The sequence below is a fragment of the Chionomys nivalis genome, chromosome 16 (assembly GCF_950005125.1).
Source record: "Chionomys nivalis chromosome 16, mChiNiv1.1, whole genome shotgun sequence".
NCBI lineage: Eukaryota > Metazoa > Chordata > Mammalia > Rodentia > Cricetidae > Chionomys > Chionomys nivalis.
Genome location: NC_080101.1, coordinates 53440374 through 53460988, shown reverse-complemented (window position 1 = coordinate 53460988; position 20615 = coordinate 53440374). Strand labels below are relative to the sequence as shown.

The 20615-nt window shown below is 42.6% G+C and overlaps 1 protein-coding gene across 1 annotated transcript in view; it reads left to right on the top strand.

Moving 5' to 3' along the window:
• The first annotated feature begins 901 nt into the window (after window positions 1-901).
• Ube2w (ubiquitin conjugating enzyme E2 W) overlaps window positions 902-20615 on the top strand; it is a 49266-nt gene continuing 29552 nt past the window's right edge. Inside the window, exons 1-2 of the mRNA XM_057790594.1 lie at window positions 902-977; window positions 19734-19825. Of these exons, the coding sequence (XP_057646577.1) occupies window positions 963-977; window positions 19734-19825 (107 nt within the window). The 5' untranslated portion in view covers window positions 902-962. The remainder of the gene's footprint in view (window positions 978-19733; window positions 19826-20615) is intronic.

The following is a 20615-nucleotide window of genomic DNA, read 5'->3' as shown; positions in this document are numbered from 1 at the left end:
TTAAAAATGTGACTTCTGATAAATATTGGCAGAACTGGTGCATTCCTAGAATAAATTCTGTATGCTCAGCGTTTCCTGCCCAAACTCATTCATAGGCTGGCAGATCATGAACCTGCCCACCCAGAACAGGCTGAAGAGAAATGGAGGCAGGACACAAGGTTTAAGGGCATTATAAGGTGAGCAATCCGTGACTAGAGTCAAATCGCTAATCAAAGTTAGGCTGAAGTAACAACGAATACTATGATACACATGGAGTTTACAATTTAGAAGGATGGGTCAGGGAGATAGACAATCTCACACAAAAGAAAACATTCTTTCTCCTTCCCTTCCCAGCACATTCCAACACTAAAAATCCAGTTGCTCAACTCTCAGTTTTCATTCCGTCCCATAAAGAAACCTGTGACTCTCCGCTCCCCTTTCCCCACCCCTCACCCCCCAAATTAGGAAAAGTCTCCCGGGTCTGCAAAGACGCAAAGACAAGCATCCCCAGGCGAAGTTTTATCTGGCTCGGAAGGAGTGAAAACGCAGTAGGTATAGAAAAGACGTACAAAGGGGGATTAAAAAAACAAAACCAACTATAAATCCTACACCTCTATCTGGGAAAACAGAATGAGACCAAATGAAAAAGGGACCCAAAACCCCGCGGACACTGACAGCTTCGTGACCTCGACTTACTGCTGCGGGTAGACCCCGAGCTGCGACTCGCCAGCCCCTAGAGCCAGCCGGACATCGTGTAAACTGGCTGGGATGCGAGGTACCCAAGGCGCCCGCCACGCCCTGCCCCGCCACGCCCCTCCCCGCCCCCGGGCGCCCGCGCGCCAGCCAATGGGACGCGCGGACCCCTTCCCATCGGCGACTCCACCCCCGTGCCCGGGATGTTGGGCCCCCGCGGCGTGACGCGAGCACGGCGGCTCCGCCCCCTGCGTCTCTGGCCTCGCTGGCCTTGGGGGGATGGTTTCATCATGGCGTCAATGCAGGTGAGCGGAGCTGCTGCAGCGGGGCGGGCTTGGGGGCCGCCGAGACTGGGCGAGCGTCGACGCGGGGGCGGCGTCCGAGGCTTCGGGGCCGGCTCCGGGCGGCCTTCCCTGACCCCGGGGGCGTCGGGGATCACTGGTCGGCGAGCGGAGCGGGGGTGTCGGTCGGTAGCCGCGGACAGTCGCGGCCGCGAAGTTGTGGCATAAAGGCGGCTGCGGGGAAGAAAGGGCGAAGTTCGGCGTGCGCTCCGCGGTCGGGGCTCCGCTCCGCGCCCTCGCGCGAGGACGGCCGCGCTTGGCTCCCCGGCCGCCGGGGAGATGCTTTCCACCCCCCTCCCCCTGCGCTCCCCCGGCGGGGTGGAAACAGCTGTGCCCGCCGCCGTCGCCCGCGGAAGTCCAGGCGGCCCGAGAGGGGCAGAGCGTGGGGCAGCCGGCGAGCGCCTCGCCGAGGACGGCCGCTTGCCCACGGCGCTCCGCGGCCTCTGCCCGGCCTCCCACGCGCAGCCTCGGATCGCCCGGCTCCCGCCTGCTCTTCTTCGATCTTCATCCCGTGCCCCGTGGGTGCCTCCTCCTGTCAGCCCGCACTCCGGGGCATTCCCCGGCAGCCCACGTCTCCTTCGAAGCCGCCCTTCGCCCGTGTCCCCGGCGTCCTGTGCCACCCTGGGTGTGAGCTCGAGGGCCTGCTCCTCGGCCTCGGGAGAAATTCGCTCTCTTAATATATATATTTCCCCCCCTTAGGATGCCCCACCCTTGCGGACTCGGTAAGGCCTTGGCTCCTTTGCCCTTCTTCCCCAGACCTTTAAAACCTTAGTTTGGTAGAAGGTGCCTGTTAACCCAGGTCCGATCAATCTGACTCGATGGCGGTTTTCTTGCCTTCCAACTTAATATACTCCTTTCCCCCCCTTCCAGATCCAAGGAAAGATTTTTTTTTTTCAGGCAAAGATGGCAACCACAATTGTAGTTTCTAGAGATTGCATTATCTATAGCTGGCGTTTAATTTACAGCCAGGGCTGGAGGTGTTAAAGCAGTAAGAAGAGGGCAGAACTCTTGCAGAGTGTTGGCGAAACGCCCTTTGGAGTTTTAACATCCGCTAGAGTAAAGAGAGAAACCACATTCTCCTTAGAAGAATTCTTGGCTTTTGTTTCTAGAAGAATAAGCAAGATCTCGTTGTTGGCACTTCTCTGTGCTGGAAATGTTTTTCGTTCTTGAGCATTTTCCGCCTTTCACGGTATCTTTCAACCTGCTTTCCTACAGTACTCTGTGCCTTTGCGTGTCTTTGGCCTCTCCTGCAGAACAATAAAACTGCAAGTAACATTTCTAGTTGAAGAGATGTCACGAAATCGTGCAGCAAAAACAAGAACAATTTCAGGAAACGTTATACTTGACACTCTCCCCAGAGACGTTAGAGAAGTTTCGTCATTTGAGGCCAAAAAAGGAACTGTGGCGTACCAGTTGGACGGCGGATGGGCTATATGATTGCTTTCACATTTTTATCTGTATTAAGACATTGTTTGTTATGACCTCTCAAAGATGAGCTGATTTAAGACTAAAAATAAAGATTAAAATCCACCACACTTGGGATTGTATTTGGCTTTGGCAGGAGAGCTGGTTAGCTCTTACACGTAAAGTATTTGGAAAAAAGCAGACTTGTTTCTAAGAGGAGTTGATATTTTTGGTATTTACTCTGTGTCTTCAGCAGTGGGGATGTGCTTTTTATGTGGTTCTGAGCCTCAGCCACCACCTTAGACTCTAGCACAAGGCTTTCATTCCTTTGTTTTCTGATTAGCATGGGGAGCTGGTCCTTTCAGATTTTCATCACTGTTAAATCTTGACCTTTTGTATGTATTTCAGAGTATCTGATAATTTTATTGTGTGTGCTGTGTGTCTGTGTGTGGGTGTGTGCCTGTGAGCGCAGGTGCCTGTTAGGACCTTTCTGATCGACTGGAGCTGGAATTATAATAGGTGCTTGTGAGTTGCCTGATGAGGGTGCTGGGAACCAAACCAGGATCCTCTGCAAGAGTAGCTCTCGCTCTTAACCCCTGAGTGAGCCATCTCTCTGCCCCACAGCAGACTCTTTGAAGGACACTTTGCTGTGGTTTTTATTTCTGTATCTTTGTTTTGTTTTGTTTTGTTTTGTTTTTCGAGACAGGGTTTCTCTGTGGCTTTGGAGCCTGTCCTGGAACTAGCTCTGTAGACCAGGCTGGTCTCGAACTCACAGAGATCCGCCTGCCTCTGCCTCCCTAGTGTTGGGATTAAAGGCGTGCGCCACCACCGCCCGGCTTTCTGTATCTTTGTACAAAGTTTATTTCCTGACTGTTGTCGCAACAGAAGTTAGGTCTTTTCAAAATAATGTAATTTAAACATAACATAACTAAATGATCAAATGTGTTCATTAACTCGGCAAATATTTTTATCTAAGATTAGATTTCCATATCTTACTAAAGGGGGGTTATTATTGCTGAAGAGATTACTTAAATTGTAATCAGAGCTCTACTTTAAAAACATGCCACACTGTGCACACGTAATGTGGGATTTGATCACTTGATATCAATGAAATAATTTTTATTTACTATAAAATCAACTTAAGGCAGTCTTTCAATTTCTTACTAGAGGATATCAGATTTAAAGCTGATGTTATAATTGCTTTTATTTTTATTTATTTATTTTTTATTTTGGTTTGGCTGTCCTGAAACTCACTCTGTAGATCAGGCTGGCCTTGAACTCACAGAGATCCTCCTGCCTCTGCTCCACAAGTGCTGGGATTAAAGGTGTGCACCACCACTGCCCAGCTTGCTTTTATGTGTTTTATCTTCATTTTTGATATGTAGCCCAGGCTGACATCAGGTTGGAGATCTTCCTGCGTGGGTCTCCCGAGTGCTAGGACTACAGGCGTGTTCCCCTCTGCCTGCCACGGCTGACAGTGTTCTGTCCGTGCTTGTCCGCTTTGTTCCTCCACACAGGTTGTTTTAGTACACTAAGGTAGCCGGTGTTGGAGTCAAGCTCGCCAGGGAGCTGTGCTTGAACCATCAGGGAGGCAAGCTCTTCGTTGTGGAGCCATGTCCTGTGGGAGGCTGCTGTTGCTAGCGTTGGTCAGGGCCCAGCTCGGCGTCTTTCACACCTCGGTGCAGTCTTCCCATTGTGCTTCCCGCCTAGTTCTTTTAAAAATAAAGTCAGCAGTCACCATGGGAGATTGCAAGATAATATTTTAAGAACTTCTTTTCAAAAAAAAATTTTTAGATGTATTAATTCTTATGCATATATGTGTTTTGCCTAACATGTATATCTGTGTACCTGGTGCCTGAAGAAGCCAGAAGAGGGCATTAGATCCTCTGGAATTGGAGTTACAATTGTGAGCCATAATGTGGATGCTGGGTCTGGCTCCCGGTTGTCTGGAAGAGCAACAAGTGCTCAACTGTGGAGCTTCTCCAGGCCTACGAACTCTTGAGACAGGGCTTCTCTGTGTAACAGCTTTGACTGTACTGTACTGAAGCTCACTCTGTAGACCATGCTGACCTCTAACTCACAGAAATCCACCTGCCTCTGCCTCCGCCTCCCAAATGCTGGGATTAAAGGTGTATATCACCACTGCCTGGTGAAATACTTAGACTTTGAGACATGTTTACAAATTTAGAATTTAGCCATTTTGTTCAGATTCCTTTTAAAATAGATGTTTTAAACTTGACCTGATTGAAGCTGGCTGTGGTGGAGCAAACCTTTAACCTCAGCACTTGAGAGGCAGAGTCAGGCGGATCTCTGAGTTAGAGGCCAGTCTGGTCTACAGAGCTAGTTCCAGGACAGGCAGACTTACATAGTGAGACCTTGTCTCAACAACATTTTTTTTTTTTAACCTTATTGGGGCAAGGTGACCGAGTAGGAAAGGCAAGTTGCTAAAATTTATCTGGTATGTTTTCCTGATTTGACCCCTTTCATAAAGTCTATAGTCTGAGGAATTTAGCGCATAATAGCTGATGTTTGTCAACTCTAAATAATGTAATCGCAAGGGTGGTTATTCTTTGTGGACCCCCTTCTTTTCTCTCTGTCTCCCTCTCCCTCCTTTCTTCTCCCCCCCCCCCACCTTTTCTTTCTGTGACAGGGTCTTACCATGTAGCCGTGGCTGTCTTAGGACTGGTTATATAGAGCAGAGCTCACAGATCTTTCTGTCTCTGCTTCCCAAGTGCTGGAATGAAGGGTGTGCACCAGCACCGGCAGCCCAGCGTTTTTCATCCTCTGTCTCTGAGCTGGATCTTACCTTAGATTTTTCACAGCACTTTGTTCAAGTTATTGGCTATAGTGATTGGGAGAGGTAGCGTATGGCCTCCTACAGTATTGCTGTCGTAGTCTGGTTGCTTTGACAATTAGATGCTACCTTGCTATTTGTCGATGTCATGATTAAGGTTTTAGCATCAGAAATTGGAAAATTGTCATCTTGGTTTCTGAAGCTTATTGACTACCAGGGAACTTGAATTCTGCTGTCTGAGGTTCTCTGGGTTCTTAGTTATACGGTAGCCAGAGGTGTCAGTGCAAGTGCCAGGGGACTAAGTCTGCATAGTGTAGAGCTGAGGGTGCCATGTAGATGATGAACATAAATGATTAAAAGAATAAAACGATGCTAATCCTCTCCTTTTTAGTTCATTTCTATCACTTAGGCTTTAAGGGATCTCTTGTATATTTGTCTTGGAAGTATGTAGAATTTTAACCCTTGAAGTTACCTTCCCAAATGATTCCCATGAATGCAGGCAAAAGTACTTTTGTCTTTTAAATGTGGATAAACTTGTAAGTATAATAAAGTTTTGTCCATCACTTGCTGCTTCAAGAAGCATTCATGAATAGCATATTCTGCTTTAGTTAATTCTACTTTGGGAAAATCTGTTGAACAGTTTTTTAGTGGCAAGGTTGAATAGCAGCTACACAGGAACTCTTTAAATTTTAGATGAACATTATATAGTCTAAAAAGTTGTTCGTTGTCTTCTATGTGTTTGTAAAATTTATTCTAAGTACTTCTATGTTTTTTCTTCTGAAATCTTAACTGCAGTTAACTGCAGTTTTGTAAAAGTCAGATAACTTTTATTATGACTTAGCAGTTTTTATAAGCTACTTATTTGGGGAAGTGACCTCTTCAAAATTTTATAGTAATAACTAAGTAGTGGAAAAGATCGGAAACCAAGTTCTGGATTGTAGCGACGCTGTACATCTGAAGGTAATGGAGATTTCATGAAGTTTGGCATTGCTGAGAAGTTATTGGCATGGTTAGTTAGCTTTTCAGTCAAGAATTAAGCAGATGACTAGGGATTCGCGGCCAGCAGTAGCACTTTTGCCTAGTGTACTTGAGGCTCCGAGTTCCATCCTCCACATTCACAAAGAGAAGGAACAAGTACTAACAGTACATTGATTTATAACCTCTATTGTTAAGAAATTGAAAGGAAACTGGTGTGGTAGTACACACTTTTAATCCCCAGCACCCAGGAGACAGGGACAGGCAGATCTCTGTGAGTTCTGGTCTACATAGCCAGTTTGAGGACAGTCAGGGAGGGCTTCATAGTGAGACCCTGTCTAAAAAGGGAGTGGGTGGGGGGAGAAATATTCCTTAACATTCTTAATAAAAGTACTTTATGGCTCAAATTACATGCATATTAGCTGCGTACTAAGAAAATTGTAATGGCTTTACTCTTTAAAGACACTCCTCTTTATCAAGGACAATAAAAGTGTGATCTTGCATCTTTCAGATGACGCACTTTTGTTTATATTTACCTAAACATCGCTTGTTTGATGACATCTATTGCATCGTTCTGTTACTGAGGGATTACTCTGTGAATGTATGTTGTTCTCATTGGTTAATAAATAAAACTTCTTTGGTCTATGGCAAGGCAGGAGAGAGCCAGATGGGAAATCCTAGCAGAGATACAGGAGAAGAAGGGCGGAATTTGGGAGATGCCAGCCGGCTGCCTAGGAAGCAAGACATGTAGAAAATGAGATAATGCCATGGCCACATGGCATTTCATAGATGAATAGAAATGGGTTAATGTAAATGTAAGAGCTAGCTAGTAATAAGCCTGAGCCATCGACCAAGCGTTTATAGTTAATATTAAACCTCTGAGTGATTATTTGGGAACTGGCAGGTGGGAGAGAAACCTTCATTTACACTCCAATTGGTATCTGCTCATGATTAATATCAGCAAAAGACTTGTGTTTTGGGGCATTTTAAAAGTTTCCTCACTTGATAGTTTTTGAGTATAGGTTTTTGATCACGAAGAAATACTGCGTGCCTCTGAGATGTTAGGAATGACGAACATGGGCTCTGGAACCTGAGGCTCCAGAATGAGGTGTTGTCTTGTTACCTGAGAACCCATGTTCTACAAATAGCAGCATGCAGTGTCGTGTGTAAGACAGAAGAGCAGCAGAGATGAACATATGTAAAAGTGCTTTTGTTTTATTTGGTTTTGAAACAGTCTCCTGATCACGTAGCCCAGAGCGGCTGTAATTTTGTTATCCTCCAAGTGCTGGGATTACAGGCATGTACCCTGACATCCAGCTGTAAAGTTGCCTTTTTGGATTCTCTTCCCCAACCATAGTTTTTCTTTACTTCTGAACTAGGAACTTTAGATTCGTCCTACTCCATCGTCAGACCATCTGCAGATTCTGTCAGTTCTACCTGCAAAAGAGATCCAGAAATGGAACTGTCTGTACATTACACCAGCACCATTCCTTTCTGGATTAGCAGTTTCACTGATTTTCCTGCTTCATCCTTGGACCCTTACAGCCTTCTTTCCCACCCATTAGGACACTCAGCAAAAGACAGATGGCCACTTCAGTCACAGCCTGACTGTGGTTTCCTTACCTTGTTCAGACTGACAGGACTAAGGCGGTGACTCTCAGCCCATCGCATATCAGGCATTCTGCATATCAGATATTTACATTACGATTCATAACAGTAGCAAAATTACGGTTATGAAGTAGCAGCAAAATAATCTTATGGTTGGTTCCACAACACCAAGAACTGTATTACCAGGTTGCAGCATTAGGGAGGCTGAGAAGCATCCCATAACCTTTCCCAGATACTCGGGTTCCTATTATGTATTGGTTCCTGCTGTGCCCACTTCAGGCCTTTGCTCCCTGTCCCCATTAGATCTTTAGATGGATTTTCCTTTTTTTTTGTTTGTTTTGTTTGGTTTTTCGAGACAGGGTTTCTCTGTGGTTTTGGAGCCTGTCCTGGAACTAGCTCTTGTAGACCAGGCTGGTCTCGAACTCACAGAGACCCGCCTGCCTCTGCCTCCCGAGTGCTGGGATTAAAGGCGTGCGCCACCACCGCCCGGCTTTTAGATGGATTTTCTCAGCGAGACTTTCCCTGACTACCCAGAACAGATAGCAGTTCTCCCCCACACTAGTAATTCCCACATTGCTAAGTCCTTCAGAATTATGATTTTATTGGAGACTAAGTAGCTCATTTCTTCTTCAGGCATTTCGATGGCTGGTGTACAGGATGCACTCTGAAAATGTTGAGTGAATAATAACCACATCTTCTAGAATCCAGTAGGCTTGATTTGATTCTAGTTTTGCATTTTAATAGTTATATAACATTTTTTCCACTAAGCATAAAATAGGGATGATAAATAGTCATATTTGATAAAATTGAAGATTATCGCATGTCATAAACTTTTTGAGTTGCTTGGGAGTTTTAACTATGATACAGTAGGCCTCCAGATTTACACTCTCTTGCAAGAGTTTTGTTTTGTTCGTCCTTTTGATTTCTGGTCTTTGAGTTGACTACAGTAGGGAAAAACAGATTGTGTCTTGTTGTAATACGAGCGGCGGGGCTGCGTCCCCAGCACAGCACAGCACAGCAACAGAGTCTCATGAGGACTCTTTATTTCCACATCACAGGAAGGAGGGCAGAAGTATGGATTCCAGTTAGTGTGTATTCTCGGCCAATTGTCTTCATAATTTGAGATTTGGCCAAGTAAGATTACAAGCCTTCTATGCCAGTTGTAAAAGCCAACTTCTTCCTTTAAGTTGAAGTAATGGGCTGGGTGCTAGGTCAGTGGTCAGCTTCTGCCTAGCACAAGATGCTTATTCTATTTGTAGCTCTGCCCTCTCCAAAATTAGTTAATTTTAAAATAATTCAATTGTTATAAAGTGTATATTGCAAGGCTTCTGATATACTTACCGCCATGAATAGTTTCTCATGCTTTCATCAACCCCAAAAGAAGCCTGCTTTTCGCAGTGACTCCCGGTTTCTAGTCCCCCTGCTCTCTTTGCAGGTCTTAGGGTTCTGGCTGACTCCCTAAGCTTTGCAAGCTTTGAGTTTATCTGTGGTGAAGATCTTAGTAGTATTCTTACTGGGAGTGGGGCAAATAATACTCTTATTTTATGGTTTTAAGGCATTTTGTTTATCTATTTGTCAAGTTGATTTTGATTCCTGTTTCCATTCATCAGTTGATAATTCAGATTATTTCCATATTGTGAAAACAGTACGGCATTTTTTTGTGTTCTTTCATATTTTAATTTGTTTCAGATGTGTATTGAGGAGTAAAGTTCTAGTTTAACTTTCTAGTCTATAGAGAAAACTTTTCTTGATGCTCTGTACTCATAACACTTGATATTTCTGACTTCATTTTCTTCCATAAATCATTTATCTTATACCAGCTGGATGCTCTACAGTTCAGTCTAGTTCATATACTGACCAGAGTTAGTCCGGGTCCTTTAAGATGCCCTATTTAGATACTAGTTATGAGCATAGTCTCAGGTTACTCCCAAATTCTGTCTGACAAGCCTCCAAACTGAAGAGTCTCAGCTAAACCACTCCCCACACTTTCTGTAATATTCCTGCATTGGCTCATAGTACGCCAAAACAGGGTACACAATTGTTGTGTAGTATAAGGAATTTTTGACTTTATTGTTGGCAGTTCTGTCTTAGCATTTTGGGTACTAATATTACAGACATGAGGCATCACACCTGACTATGAAGGTATTTTTATTTTTTTCTTAACTTTTTCCTTTCTTTTTTACTTTTTCTTTCTTTCTTTCTTTCTTTCTTTCTTTCTTTCTTTCTTTCTTTCTTTCTTTCTTTTTTTTGTTGTTGTTGTTGTCGTTGTTGTTTTCAGACAGGATCTCTATGTAGTCTGGCCGTTCTGGAACTCTACATAGGCCAGGCTGGACTTGAACTCACAGAACGCTCACAGCTTCTGTCTCCAGGGTGCTGTGAGCAAAGGCATTCATTGGCCCCACACTCAGCAATGATGGTATTTTCAAAGGATACAAATGAAGAGCCAGATGAGTTGATGCACAATGAGATTCCTAAGGGTTCTGAGCTTTGGAGTCTGTTCCTTGGAGTTGGAATGCAGATGAGTTCTTGCTCAATCCAGAAGCTCTCCAAACCCAGTTCTTCGAGACTTTTCCCCCTTGAGACAGAGTCTCATGCATACCAGCAGAGTGTCAACTTTCTGTGTAGTTGAGCATGAACCTGACCTTCAGATCCTCCTGTCTCTGTCTCCTGAGTGTAGCTGAGTTTGCAGGGATGCTCCTCTTTGTATAGTGTGGGGTTTGGATGCAGGTTTTCATGTTTGCTGGGCAAGCAGTTAGCAACTGGGCTACATACCTATCCTCTTGTGGACTTTGGAGGTTTTGTTAGGGGGGCGCGATTGATGTAGTCATTGGTCCTGATGATTATCGCCTCCCCCTTTAAGCCTCTTCCTATAGTTTGGGATGAAGGTCCCTCAAAGTTCCAACCCTGTAATTTCCTCAGTTGGATTCTTTGTTAATTTGTCTTCCTTCTCAGGATAGCTCGTACCTCCAGCTAACTCTTTATACCATTAACATATAAGAAGATACTTCAGAGATTCCAAGGGTTTTAGGAATTGTGTGCCACACAATTGTAAGATGACCTAATACAGCTGTCCCTCGGTGTCTGTGGGGATAGGTCCTCGATTCAGGCTACCAGAATTCTTGGTTGATCAAATCCTTATGTAAATTGAAATAACATTTTTATATACTGTGTGCAGTTTTGTGTGTGTGTACATGTGTGAGTGTTTTATGAACATGAAAACTTAAACTGGCTTCAAACTTTCTCCCTGACTCAGCTTCCCAGCTGCTGAGACCTATCTCTGTATACTTAAAATCATCTTTTGATTATTTCAGCTTAATATAATATAATGGGATATGACAATATACTATGTTTTTTCTTGAATAATTACAGAAATATGTTCAGTACAGTTTTAGCCCCTGACCTTCCCTGAGTCTCACTCTAGCCCAGACTGGCTTTGAACTTGCTATGTAACCCAGGGCAGCCGGCTCTCCTGGCTCTTCTTTCACCTCCTCCTCACACCTGGCTTCCCCCAGATGTTTTAGATCCAAAGCTGACTAAATCTGAAGATGTGGAACCTTCTAATATGGAATCCTTGGATACTGAAAGATTATATATACATACATATGTATAGTTTTGGTTTTTGTTTTTTTTTCGGGGGGGGGAGTAGGTTAAGACAGGATTTCTTTGTGTAACAGCCCTAGCTGTCTTGGAACTCACTTTTTAGACCAGGCTGTCCTTGAACTCACAGAGACTCACCTGTCTCTGCCTCCTGAGTGCTGGAATTTAAAGGTGTATGTCAGCATCACCCAGCTTTCATTATGATCTTTAAATTTATATATTGATAATTTAAATTAACAATGATTAATGATGTTGAACATCTTATATTTATTTATTTATTTTTTTTGAAGTTTTTAGAAAATCTTTTTTATTGAAAATATTTTTTATAAAATATATTCTGATCATGGTTTATTCTCCCCCCCAACTCTTCCCATATACTCTCTACCTCCCTATTTGCACAACTCCATGCCTGCATTCTCCCTCTCTATAGGAAATAAACAGGCAAAGAAAATAAACCATAATAAAAAATAAAAAGCAGAAAACACACACTCCATAAAAACACAAATGTGGACACCATAATATACAAGCAAAAGGTCAGTAAGGTAAAAAAAAAATGCCAAATCAAAGTGACATGAGACAAAAAAATATCTACAAAAATATCATTGCGGGGCTACTCTTAATTGTGGGTTCAGTGAGACTCCATTGGAGAAAACAATTTTTCCTTTACAAGTGGTTGTCAATTGGAGATAATTTCTTGCTTAGGGAGGGAAGCTCACATCCACCTCCTCTCCTTAGTGCTGGGACCCCAATTGGCCCTGTGCATGCCGCCGTGGTCTCTGTGAGTTCATATGTACATCAGTTGTGTTCATCCCTACTAATGAGTGTTTGTAGTATTAGAAAGTACTCTGCATGCTACCAGAGGAGAAAGGTAGTCACCAATCCGGCTAGAAATCCAGTGATCTACAATGGTGACCTGCCTGCAGGATGTACTGGTGCAGTAGTGGCACAGATGTGGGAGAAGTAATCACTCTCTGATTGGGTTTTAAGGCTCACTCCCCAAGATGGAACCTATACCTGGTACTACTTGGGTGGCAAAGAACTTAGTACTAGATAGGCCATGTGCCTAGGAGAAAACCAAATACTATTGCTTTGCTAAAGGAACAAAGCAATAAAATGACTCCTAGTGCAATTCTGCTATCTATACTTACAGATTAATGTCTCACTCAGCCATTATCAGAGAAGCTGCCTTCCTCTTGTAGTAGATGGAAAATAACAGAGATCCACAACTGCACAGTGGGCAAAGAATAGGACTTAGTGTTTCCACTAAGGAGACGTCTTCAATAAACCCCTCCCCTTAGGGCTCAGAGAATTCAGTTGAAGAGGAGGCAGAACTACGGTAAGAGTCAGAAGGGATGGAAGATGCCAAGGAAACAATGCCCTCTAGACAGAACATCTTATATTTATTGCTCATTTGGATGATTTATTTGAAGAAGTATCTGTTCAAATCCATTTTCCATTTAAGAAATTGTCTCTATTGTCAAGTCATAAGAGGATTTATTAAATAATTTATTTACTTATTTTTTTGAGACAGGGTCTTTCTCTGTAGCCCTGGCTGACTGGAACTTTCTGTGTAGACCAAGCTTGCCTAGCACTCACAGAGATCTACCTTCCTCCTTTTAGAAGTGCTGGTAGCCGGGCGATGGTGGCGCACGCCTTTAATCCCAGCACTTGGGAGGCAGAGGCAGGCAGATCTCTGTGAGTTTGAGACCAGTCTGATCTACAAGAGCTAGTTCCAGGACAGGCTCCAAAGCCACAGAGAAACTCTATCTTGGAAAAAAAGAAAAAAAAAAGGAAGAAAAATATAAAGAAGTGCTGGTTGATTAAAACCAGGCAGTTTGAGGCTAGTCTGGTCTACAGAGTGAGTTCAGGCCAGTCAAGGAGTCAAGGATACACAGAGAAATTCTGTCTCGAAAAACCAAAAAGTAGAACTACCAGGATAAAAGGCATGGGCCACCATCCTGAACTTTATTTTTAATGGTGTGTGTGTGTGTGTGTGTGTGTGTGTGTGTGTGTGTGTGTATGTGCGTGCTGGAGGCCTGAAGAAGGCATGTTGGATTCATTGGAGCTGGAGTTACAGGCCTTGTGAGTCACTTGGTACTTAGAACCCAAACCAGGGTCTTCAACAAGCACTCTTAGCCACTGAGCCGCACTCCAGCCCTGTAAGAGTTTGTGCATGTGGCTTTGGAGCCTGTCCTGGAACACATGTAGACCAGGCTGGCCTTAAACTCACAGGTCAGCCTGCCTCTGCCTCACAAGTTCTGGGACTAGAGAGAGTGCCACCACCCCTGGCTACATCTGGATTTTCTAAGCACTAGAATTGTAACTCATACATTAGTCTGTGATTAATTTAAAACTCCTTTTGAATATGGTGTATGATATATGTAGTGTTTAGTGCCAGCTTCTTTTCCTTTTGAAATGGAATATGTGCCAATTGGAAGCCCATTGGGTTTGATAGTATCAAGTTGGTAAGAGGGCAGCTGACCGCAGATGAGAATTTATATCATAGCCCCACTAAAACATTTAATCCTAGCAAGCGATTATTGAGACTTCATGTGGTTCTCTGTCAGTCTTTAGTAAATTAAAAGGTACACTGGCATTAAACTTAAAATGCCATGGGACAAACATCTTATAGTCGATTGTCCCGGGCATAAATCTATCTTTTCTTTAAATTGTACCTACATTTTATGAATGACTCCATAAGAATTTTTTTAGTTGTGGAGATAAAATACAGAAATTAAGTTTACTTTGTACTAAATTAAGGAAGATTTGTTAGGAAGTTAGGTACTGGACTTTGGAAGATGGAATGGTGCTGGGTCCTCATTATTGCAGATTCTGTATTTGAATTTACTTACTTGTTTAAATTTGTCTGAAACCCTAAATCAATTATTTTGCAAATTCATTTGCAAAATGGTGTGTGTTCCCCTGAGCACACACTGAAGGTCAGACGAGGCAGTGTTCTGCTGACTGCAGGCAAGTATCCTTTCTGGGGTCCATTTGGTGCCCTGTGTTTTGCATTTTTGTGTTTTTTGTTGATGATTTCTTTGTTTAAAATTAGCTGCAAGCATGGTACTGAAGTGCTGTTTGGGGTCCTGAGTTCATGGTGCTGTCATGGGCGTTAGAGAAACCGCTTGTGTCAGATAAGGTTCTCTGAAGCAGGAATTGGAGTGATGCGCTGCTGAGTTAACGATGTGTAGTAAATAGCGACATTGATGTGTTTATTGTGTGTGGTGCTGGGGATTGAGGGTAGGGCCTCATGCATGCTAGGCAAGTGCCCTACTGATGAATTGTATTTTCAGTCCAATAAGGGATCTTTAAAGAGAAACACACAAAAGTGAGGTTTACTATTGGTTAACTGATGAGAATGTGATGAGAATCATACAGGAAACTGTTCCCTCTATCCTGAGTTTTGTATTCATGGATTCAGTGTTTGCTAAGATACCGAGTACCGCGAATACTGCAAATTGACTGTTCTTTAGGTTTCAGTCCATCTTTGAGTAGGCAGTGTAAGCCCGATTGAAACTGGTAAGATCTGTGCTGCTACATCCAAGTTCCTTGTTTCTACTTTCTCTAGTAGTTCAGTGACTTTCTCTGTTTGGTGTTTGCTGGGTTTGGTTTTGTTTTCCAAGTTGGCCCACACAATTCAAACCAGCTGTTTTCAACTTTGGCCTCATTTTAAGTCAGCTGGGAAATTTACAAGTCCCCAGATTATGATTCAGTTGCCCTGGCATTTGCTTTGGAGTTGCTCTTGACTCCTTAGGTAATTTTTTTTTCTTCTTTTTAAAAAGACTTATTTATTTTCTGTCTTGGTGTTTTGCCTGCTTGTACGTCTGTGCCCCAATTGTGTCCATTGCCTGAGAAGTCCAGAAGAGGGCATTGGGTCCCTTGGAACTGGAGTCACAGACAGTTGTCAGCTGTCACATGGATGCTGGGAATGGAACTCCTGGTCCTCTGAAAGAGCAGCCAGTGCTTTTAACCTCTGAGCCACCTCTCCAACTCCTGTTTGTTTGAGGCAGGGTCTTTCTATGTAGCCCTGGCTGTCCTGGAACATGATCTGTAGACCAGGCTGGCTTCAAACTCAGAGATCTGCTTGCCTCTGCCTCCTCAGAGTGCTGGATTAAAGGTGTGCACCGTCACCTATATAAGGTATTTATTTTAATTTGGGTCCTTTTTTTAAAAATTCATGTATATATGTTTGTGTCTGCTATGTGTATGCAGGTGCCTGGGGAGGCCAGAAGAGACTTCAGAACCCTTGGAGCTGGAGTTAAAGGTGGTTGTGAGCTGCCCAACAGGAATGCTAGGGACCAAACTTTGGTCCTCTGGAGAAGTAACCAATACTAACGGCTAAGCCATGTCTCCAGCTCCAGCTGGAAGACAGTTTTTATCTCATGTAGCTCAGGCTAGCCTAGAACTCACTATATGGTTGAACCCCTGATCCTCTTGCACTTGGGAGGTATCCCAAGGGCTGGAACCATAAGTGTGTACTACCATGCCTGGCCATAAGTTATTTTTTAATAATGCATTATGTTTTTACCCAGGGTACTGGAAATGGAAGCCAGTTTATCCTTTGACACATTTCTGCCTTTGGCTTTCAGTGTATAGCAGTTTTCTGCTGTCCCTTTTGGGCATGGAGAAGCATTTAACCTCACCCCTGTCTTTGAATAGAGTCGTAGCATAGGCTGGTCCTCCTGCTTTAGTGAAAGTCAGTGTTGGATTGACCGGTCAACACCATGCTCTGCTTTTGGAGAGCTGCAGTCGGCAGACTTCTCATTTTAATGTAGGAAGTGCTAGTTTTAAGAATGGAAACCGTTGGTGCAGTCTCTCCCTCTCAAAGAGGAAAACATAACAATAACTTAAAAATTAAGGTCTGTAGAAGGTGTACTCAGAATTTAGTGGAGAGAAGTTGGTTCATTTGCTTTATGCTAAAATAAGATAAAATTATTTCATTGCTAGGCTTTTGCCAAAAATAATTTTTTAGTATTTAAAATCAGTTCTTTTTAAAAACATATTTTCCTTTTATTTATTATATTATTTGTACGGATGTTTGATTGCATGTTTGTCTGTGTACCATATGCGTGTCTGGTGCTGGAAGAGGCCAGAAAGGCCATAGGATCTCCTGGAGTTATAGCCAGTTATGAGCTGCCATGTGGTTGCTGGGAATTGAACTCAGGATCTCTGGAAGAGCAGCTAGGCTCTTATCCATTGAGCCATCCCTTCAGCCCTTGGCTGGATTGGAACTAGCAGTGTAGACCAAACTGGCTTTAGACTCACAGAGATCTGCCTCCCAGTTGCTGAGATTAAAGGCATAGGCCACCACACCCAGCTAGTCCTTCATTTTGAATGTCTTCCTTTTTCTTGTTTGTATTTCTCTTTACCTTCAGTGAGAATTTCTACTCTTTAAAATAGTTTCCCAACTATAATAACAAAACTATAATAACAAAAAACATCTTTTTAAGGTTTCAATTTGAGATAAAAGTTTGTAAGACATAAAGCCTACCTATTCCTTTAATTTATTCCATTTTTATATAGAACACTTTGTTTTATTATATACTTATTGTCAGTTTCCTCTTTTGAAAGTAAGCAAAGGGGTTTTGTCAATTTTATTGTATTGTTGCCAGTGTCAACTAAGGACTTACTACTCTGTTCTGGTTTTGTGCTTTAGATTTATATGTTGGTACATACAAAAATGAATTAATGTGGGGTTGGAGAGATGGCTTGGTGGTTAAGAGCACTCACTGCTCTTCCAAAGGTTCTGAGTTCAATTCTCAGAACCCACATGGCAACTCACAACTGTCTGATACCCTCTTCTGGTATACAGATGTGCATGCAGACAAAGGATCTATATGTATGAAATACATAAATAAATCTTTAAGAAGTGTAAAGGTTCGCTTTAAGAAAAAAGAGCTGATCTTTCCGAGGCCCAGAGATTAGATCCAGTACCCACTCATAGGGGCTTGTAACTGCAGCTTCAGGGATTCCTACAGGGGTACACACAACAGACAGATGTAAACATTAATAACAAGTGAATCTTTAGAAACCTGAATTAATGTAAAAGTGGAGCCCCTTTAGAAATGAAAGATCTTTTTAGATTGTGATATAAACTGCATGGTTTGAAACTGGGAATATTTTTTCTTGATGTAGTCTTCAGTTTTCCAAGGAGTACTTTTCATGTTAAATAGCTATAGGTTATTGAAAGACCCGTCATCTGATATGTGAAACAGCAAAAATCTCAAGCTAGTGCTTAAGCACATACATCGAGAAAAGTGATCAGGAACTAGAGAGCAAAGATGCGCTACTGCGATAAAAATGTAGTCTTTTAACACTGTTAAACAAAATGTGGTAGACATAGACCTGCCTATGCTTTTAGTTTGCTGAAAATGGAGTGTTTGTAATTTCTCCAGAGTTCACAAATCAATAACAATAAACATGGCGATTTCAAACACAAAGAAAAATAAGAACGTTAGGCTGTTAGAGTGACTCAGATGGGTCTATGAACCTCACCAAGACCACAGCAGTGATTATTGATAGATCCAGGTACACCTAGTAAGCATGTTGAGGGGGCACAGTGTTAGGCTTCAGAAAGAGTTCTGCCTTTATTTTTGACAGCCAATACTTGAAAATCTTATTCTTTATATTCATCAGTTAGTCGACTTGACTGGTTATACTAGGGCTGCACTTAGTGTTTTCAGATTTGTGTTATCCCTGTGAGTTTATGTTTGAATGGGCATGGGCAGGGCTGGTTAGGCCATAGCATCTTTTCTGTTAGTAAAGCCCTCCAGATGTGGAGGACTTCTACAGTATTGCTTCTCAGAATGTGGTCACTGAAGTAAGGCTTCTCTGAGATGCTCCAGGGAGGGTTCCCTTATTTGGAGCTTTCTTTCTCTCCCTCTCCCATTCCCTCTAACCTTCCCTCTGTCCCTCTTTGGCGCCCTCTTCCCCCTTTAAGGTAGTATTCCTCTACGTCATCCAGGCTGACTGCAAATTTGTAACCCTGCCTCAGGCTCCTGAGCTCTGAAATGGAGTGTGTCACTACATTTTTAAAGCAGAAAATTCATTGGAGTTATAAACAAATATTCTTTTTTTCCCCTCAAAGAATTAGCTATTAGGGGTTGGAGGAATGGCTCAGCTGGGAAGAGCATTTGTTGCTCTTGGAGAGGACCTGTTTCGGTTCCCAGTACCAACATGGTGGTTCACAAGCATCTCTGACTACAGGGCCAGGGTACTGGATGCCCTCTTCTAACTTCCGAGGGTACTGGGCATGCACAATGATATGGTATACATACATATATGTAGGCAAAAATTTATACACATAAAATAAAACAATAAAAACAAAAATAAAAGAATTAGAAATTAAGAAGCTGATGAGATGGCTCATTGAGTAAATCACAAAGCCTTGACAACCTGAGTTCCATCTCTGGAACCCATATGGTAGGAGAAATGACTCCCTCAAGTTGTCCTCTGACGTGCACTCACACATACACTTAAGTGAAATAAGCGATGTGGGTGGAGAGATGGGTCAGTAGTTTAAGAGTGCTTGCTGATCTTCCAGAGGACCAGAGTTAGGGTTCTAGCTCAAATAAAATAATAATAAAACGTGGATTTAAAAGATCTTTATAATCTTGCATACAATTTTAATAGCATTAGTTGGGTTTTTTGTAGTGCTGAGGATTAAGCACAGAGCCTTGCATAGGCCGTTGAGTACTCTCCATACACTGACAGTTCTGTGCTCTGTTCAGTCTTTGTACACCAGAAAGGGATGTCTGTTGATGACAAGGGGAAGCAGTGAGGTTGTACACGCAAAAAGTGCAAAACGTAAAGCCATTTAGAGTTTGGTCTACAAAATGTTACTCTGATGTACAGTGAAAACTGTGACCCAGCCATTAAAAGAGTGACTCGTGTTCAGGTGACCCTGCTTAGAAGATGATTACAGAATTAGGTTAGGAGTTGACTTTAAATTGTTTTTGAGAAGGCTTTTGTGTACTTTCATAATTTCCCAGGAAAGCTCCTCTTCCGTCATAGTTAAAGGGCACTGGGGTTATTTGAAAGCGGCAAAGGAAGCATTCTGAGTAGTGGCTCTTTAGCCCACTGCTAAAGCTCTGTAGCCCCGGTGAGAAACTGAAGAAAGGGCTGTATCACTGGTACCCGCTGCCCTTCAGAACTACTTACAGCAGCATTGTGGGATTGGGACTGCGACACTGGCTGTGAATGGTAGGGCAGACCATAGTGTAAGAATTAAGTATAGATGGTATGTAGAGATTCAAGCACTGGAAGGAAATTTAATAATCAGTTTTAGACTGTGGAGAGGAAAGATGATAAAAGTATAAAATACTATTGATATTTTCTAGAAACGACTACAAAAAGAACTGTTGGCTTTGCAGAATGACCCACCTCCTGGGATGACGCTAAATGAAAAGAGTGTTCAGAACTCAATCACACAGTGAGTATTTGAGGTTCAAAGGTCTTCTTACTTACACTGTATAACTATGTACTCATTTTTTAAAAACTTATTTTCATATTTTATTGTATTGTGTTATGCCACTAAGTAAATATAATAAAGAGATCTTATTCCATGTATTTATATAAATATTCATTTTTAACCTTACTGTGTCATCATAGGCTTACTGTTGTGTAATTTGTAAGGCTTTCAAGCTTTCTTTTTTCTTAAAAGAATCCTTGTGTGTTTTTCATGTTCCTTATTATCTATCTATCTATTTATTATTTCTGCTGTGGCTCAGGCTAGCCGTAGTCTCTGGACTGCTGGTCTTATAGGTAGGTGTGAGCCACTTTGTATGTGCTGAGCCTGAGCTCTCCCTTCAGACTGCAGCACACCATGCTTCAGACATAGTCAGTAAGACACCCCTGCTGTGCTGCTGCAGAACAAAGATACAAAGAGGGCTTCCTAGGACACATACTCTTTTTTTTTTTTTTTTTTAAAGTATCTCTGGTTGTAAGACTGAGTTGAAAACTGTACATGTCAGCATTAGAGAAGGATGACACATTAAAATGCTATTACTTTATTGTTTATAGTTAGTTTGTAAGGTAGTAATTTTGTATAGTCATAGTTCATAATTATCTTTGAAAATTTTGGCTGGGTGCAGTGGTACCTATAGTCCTCAGGAGGCTGAGGTAGGACGATCAGCCCATGAGTTCAGGACCACTCTGGACAACCTGGTGAGATCTCTGCCTAAAGAATAAGTCATGCCCCAAAGATAAACAACATTTGTATG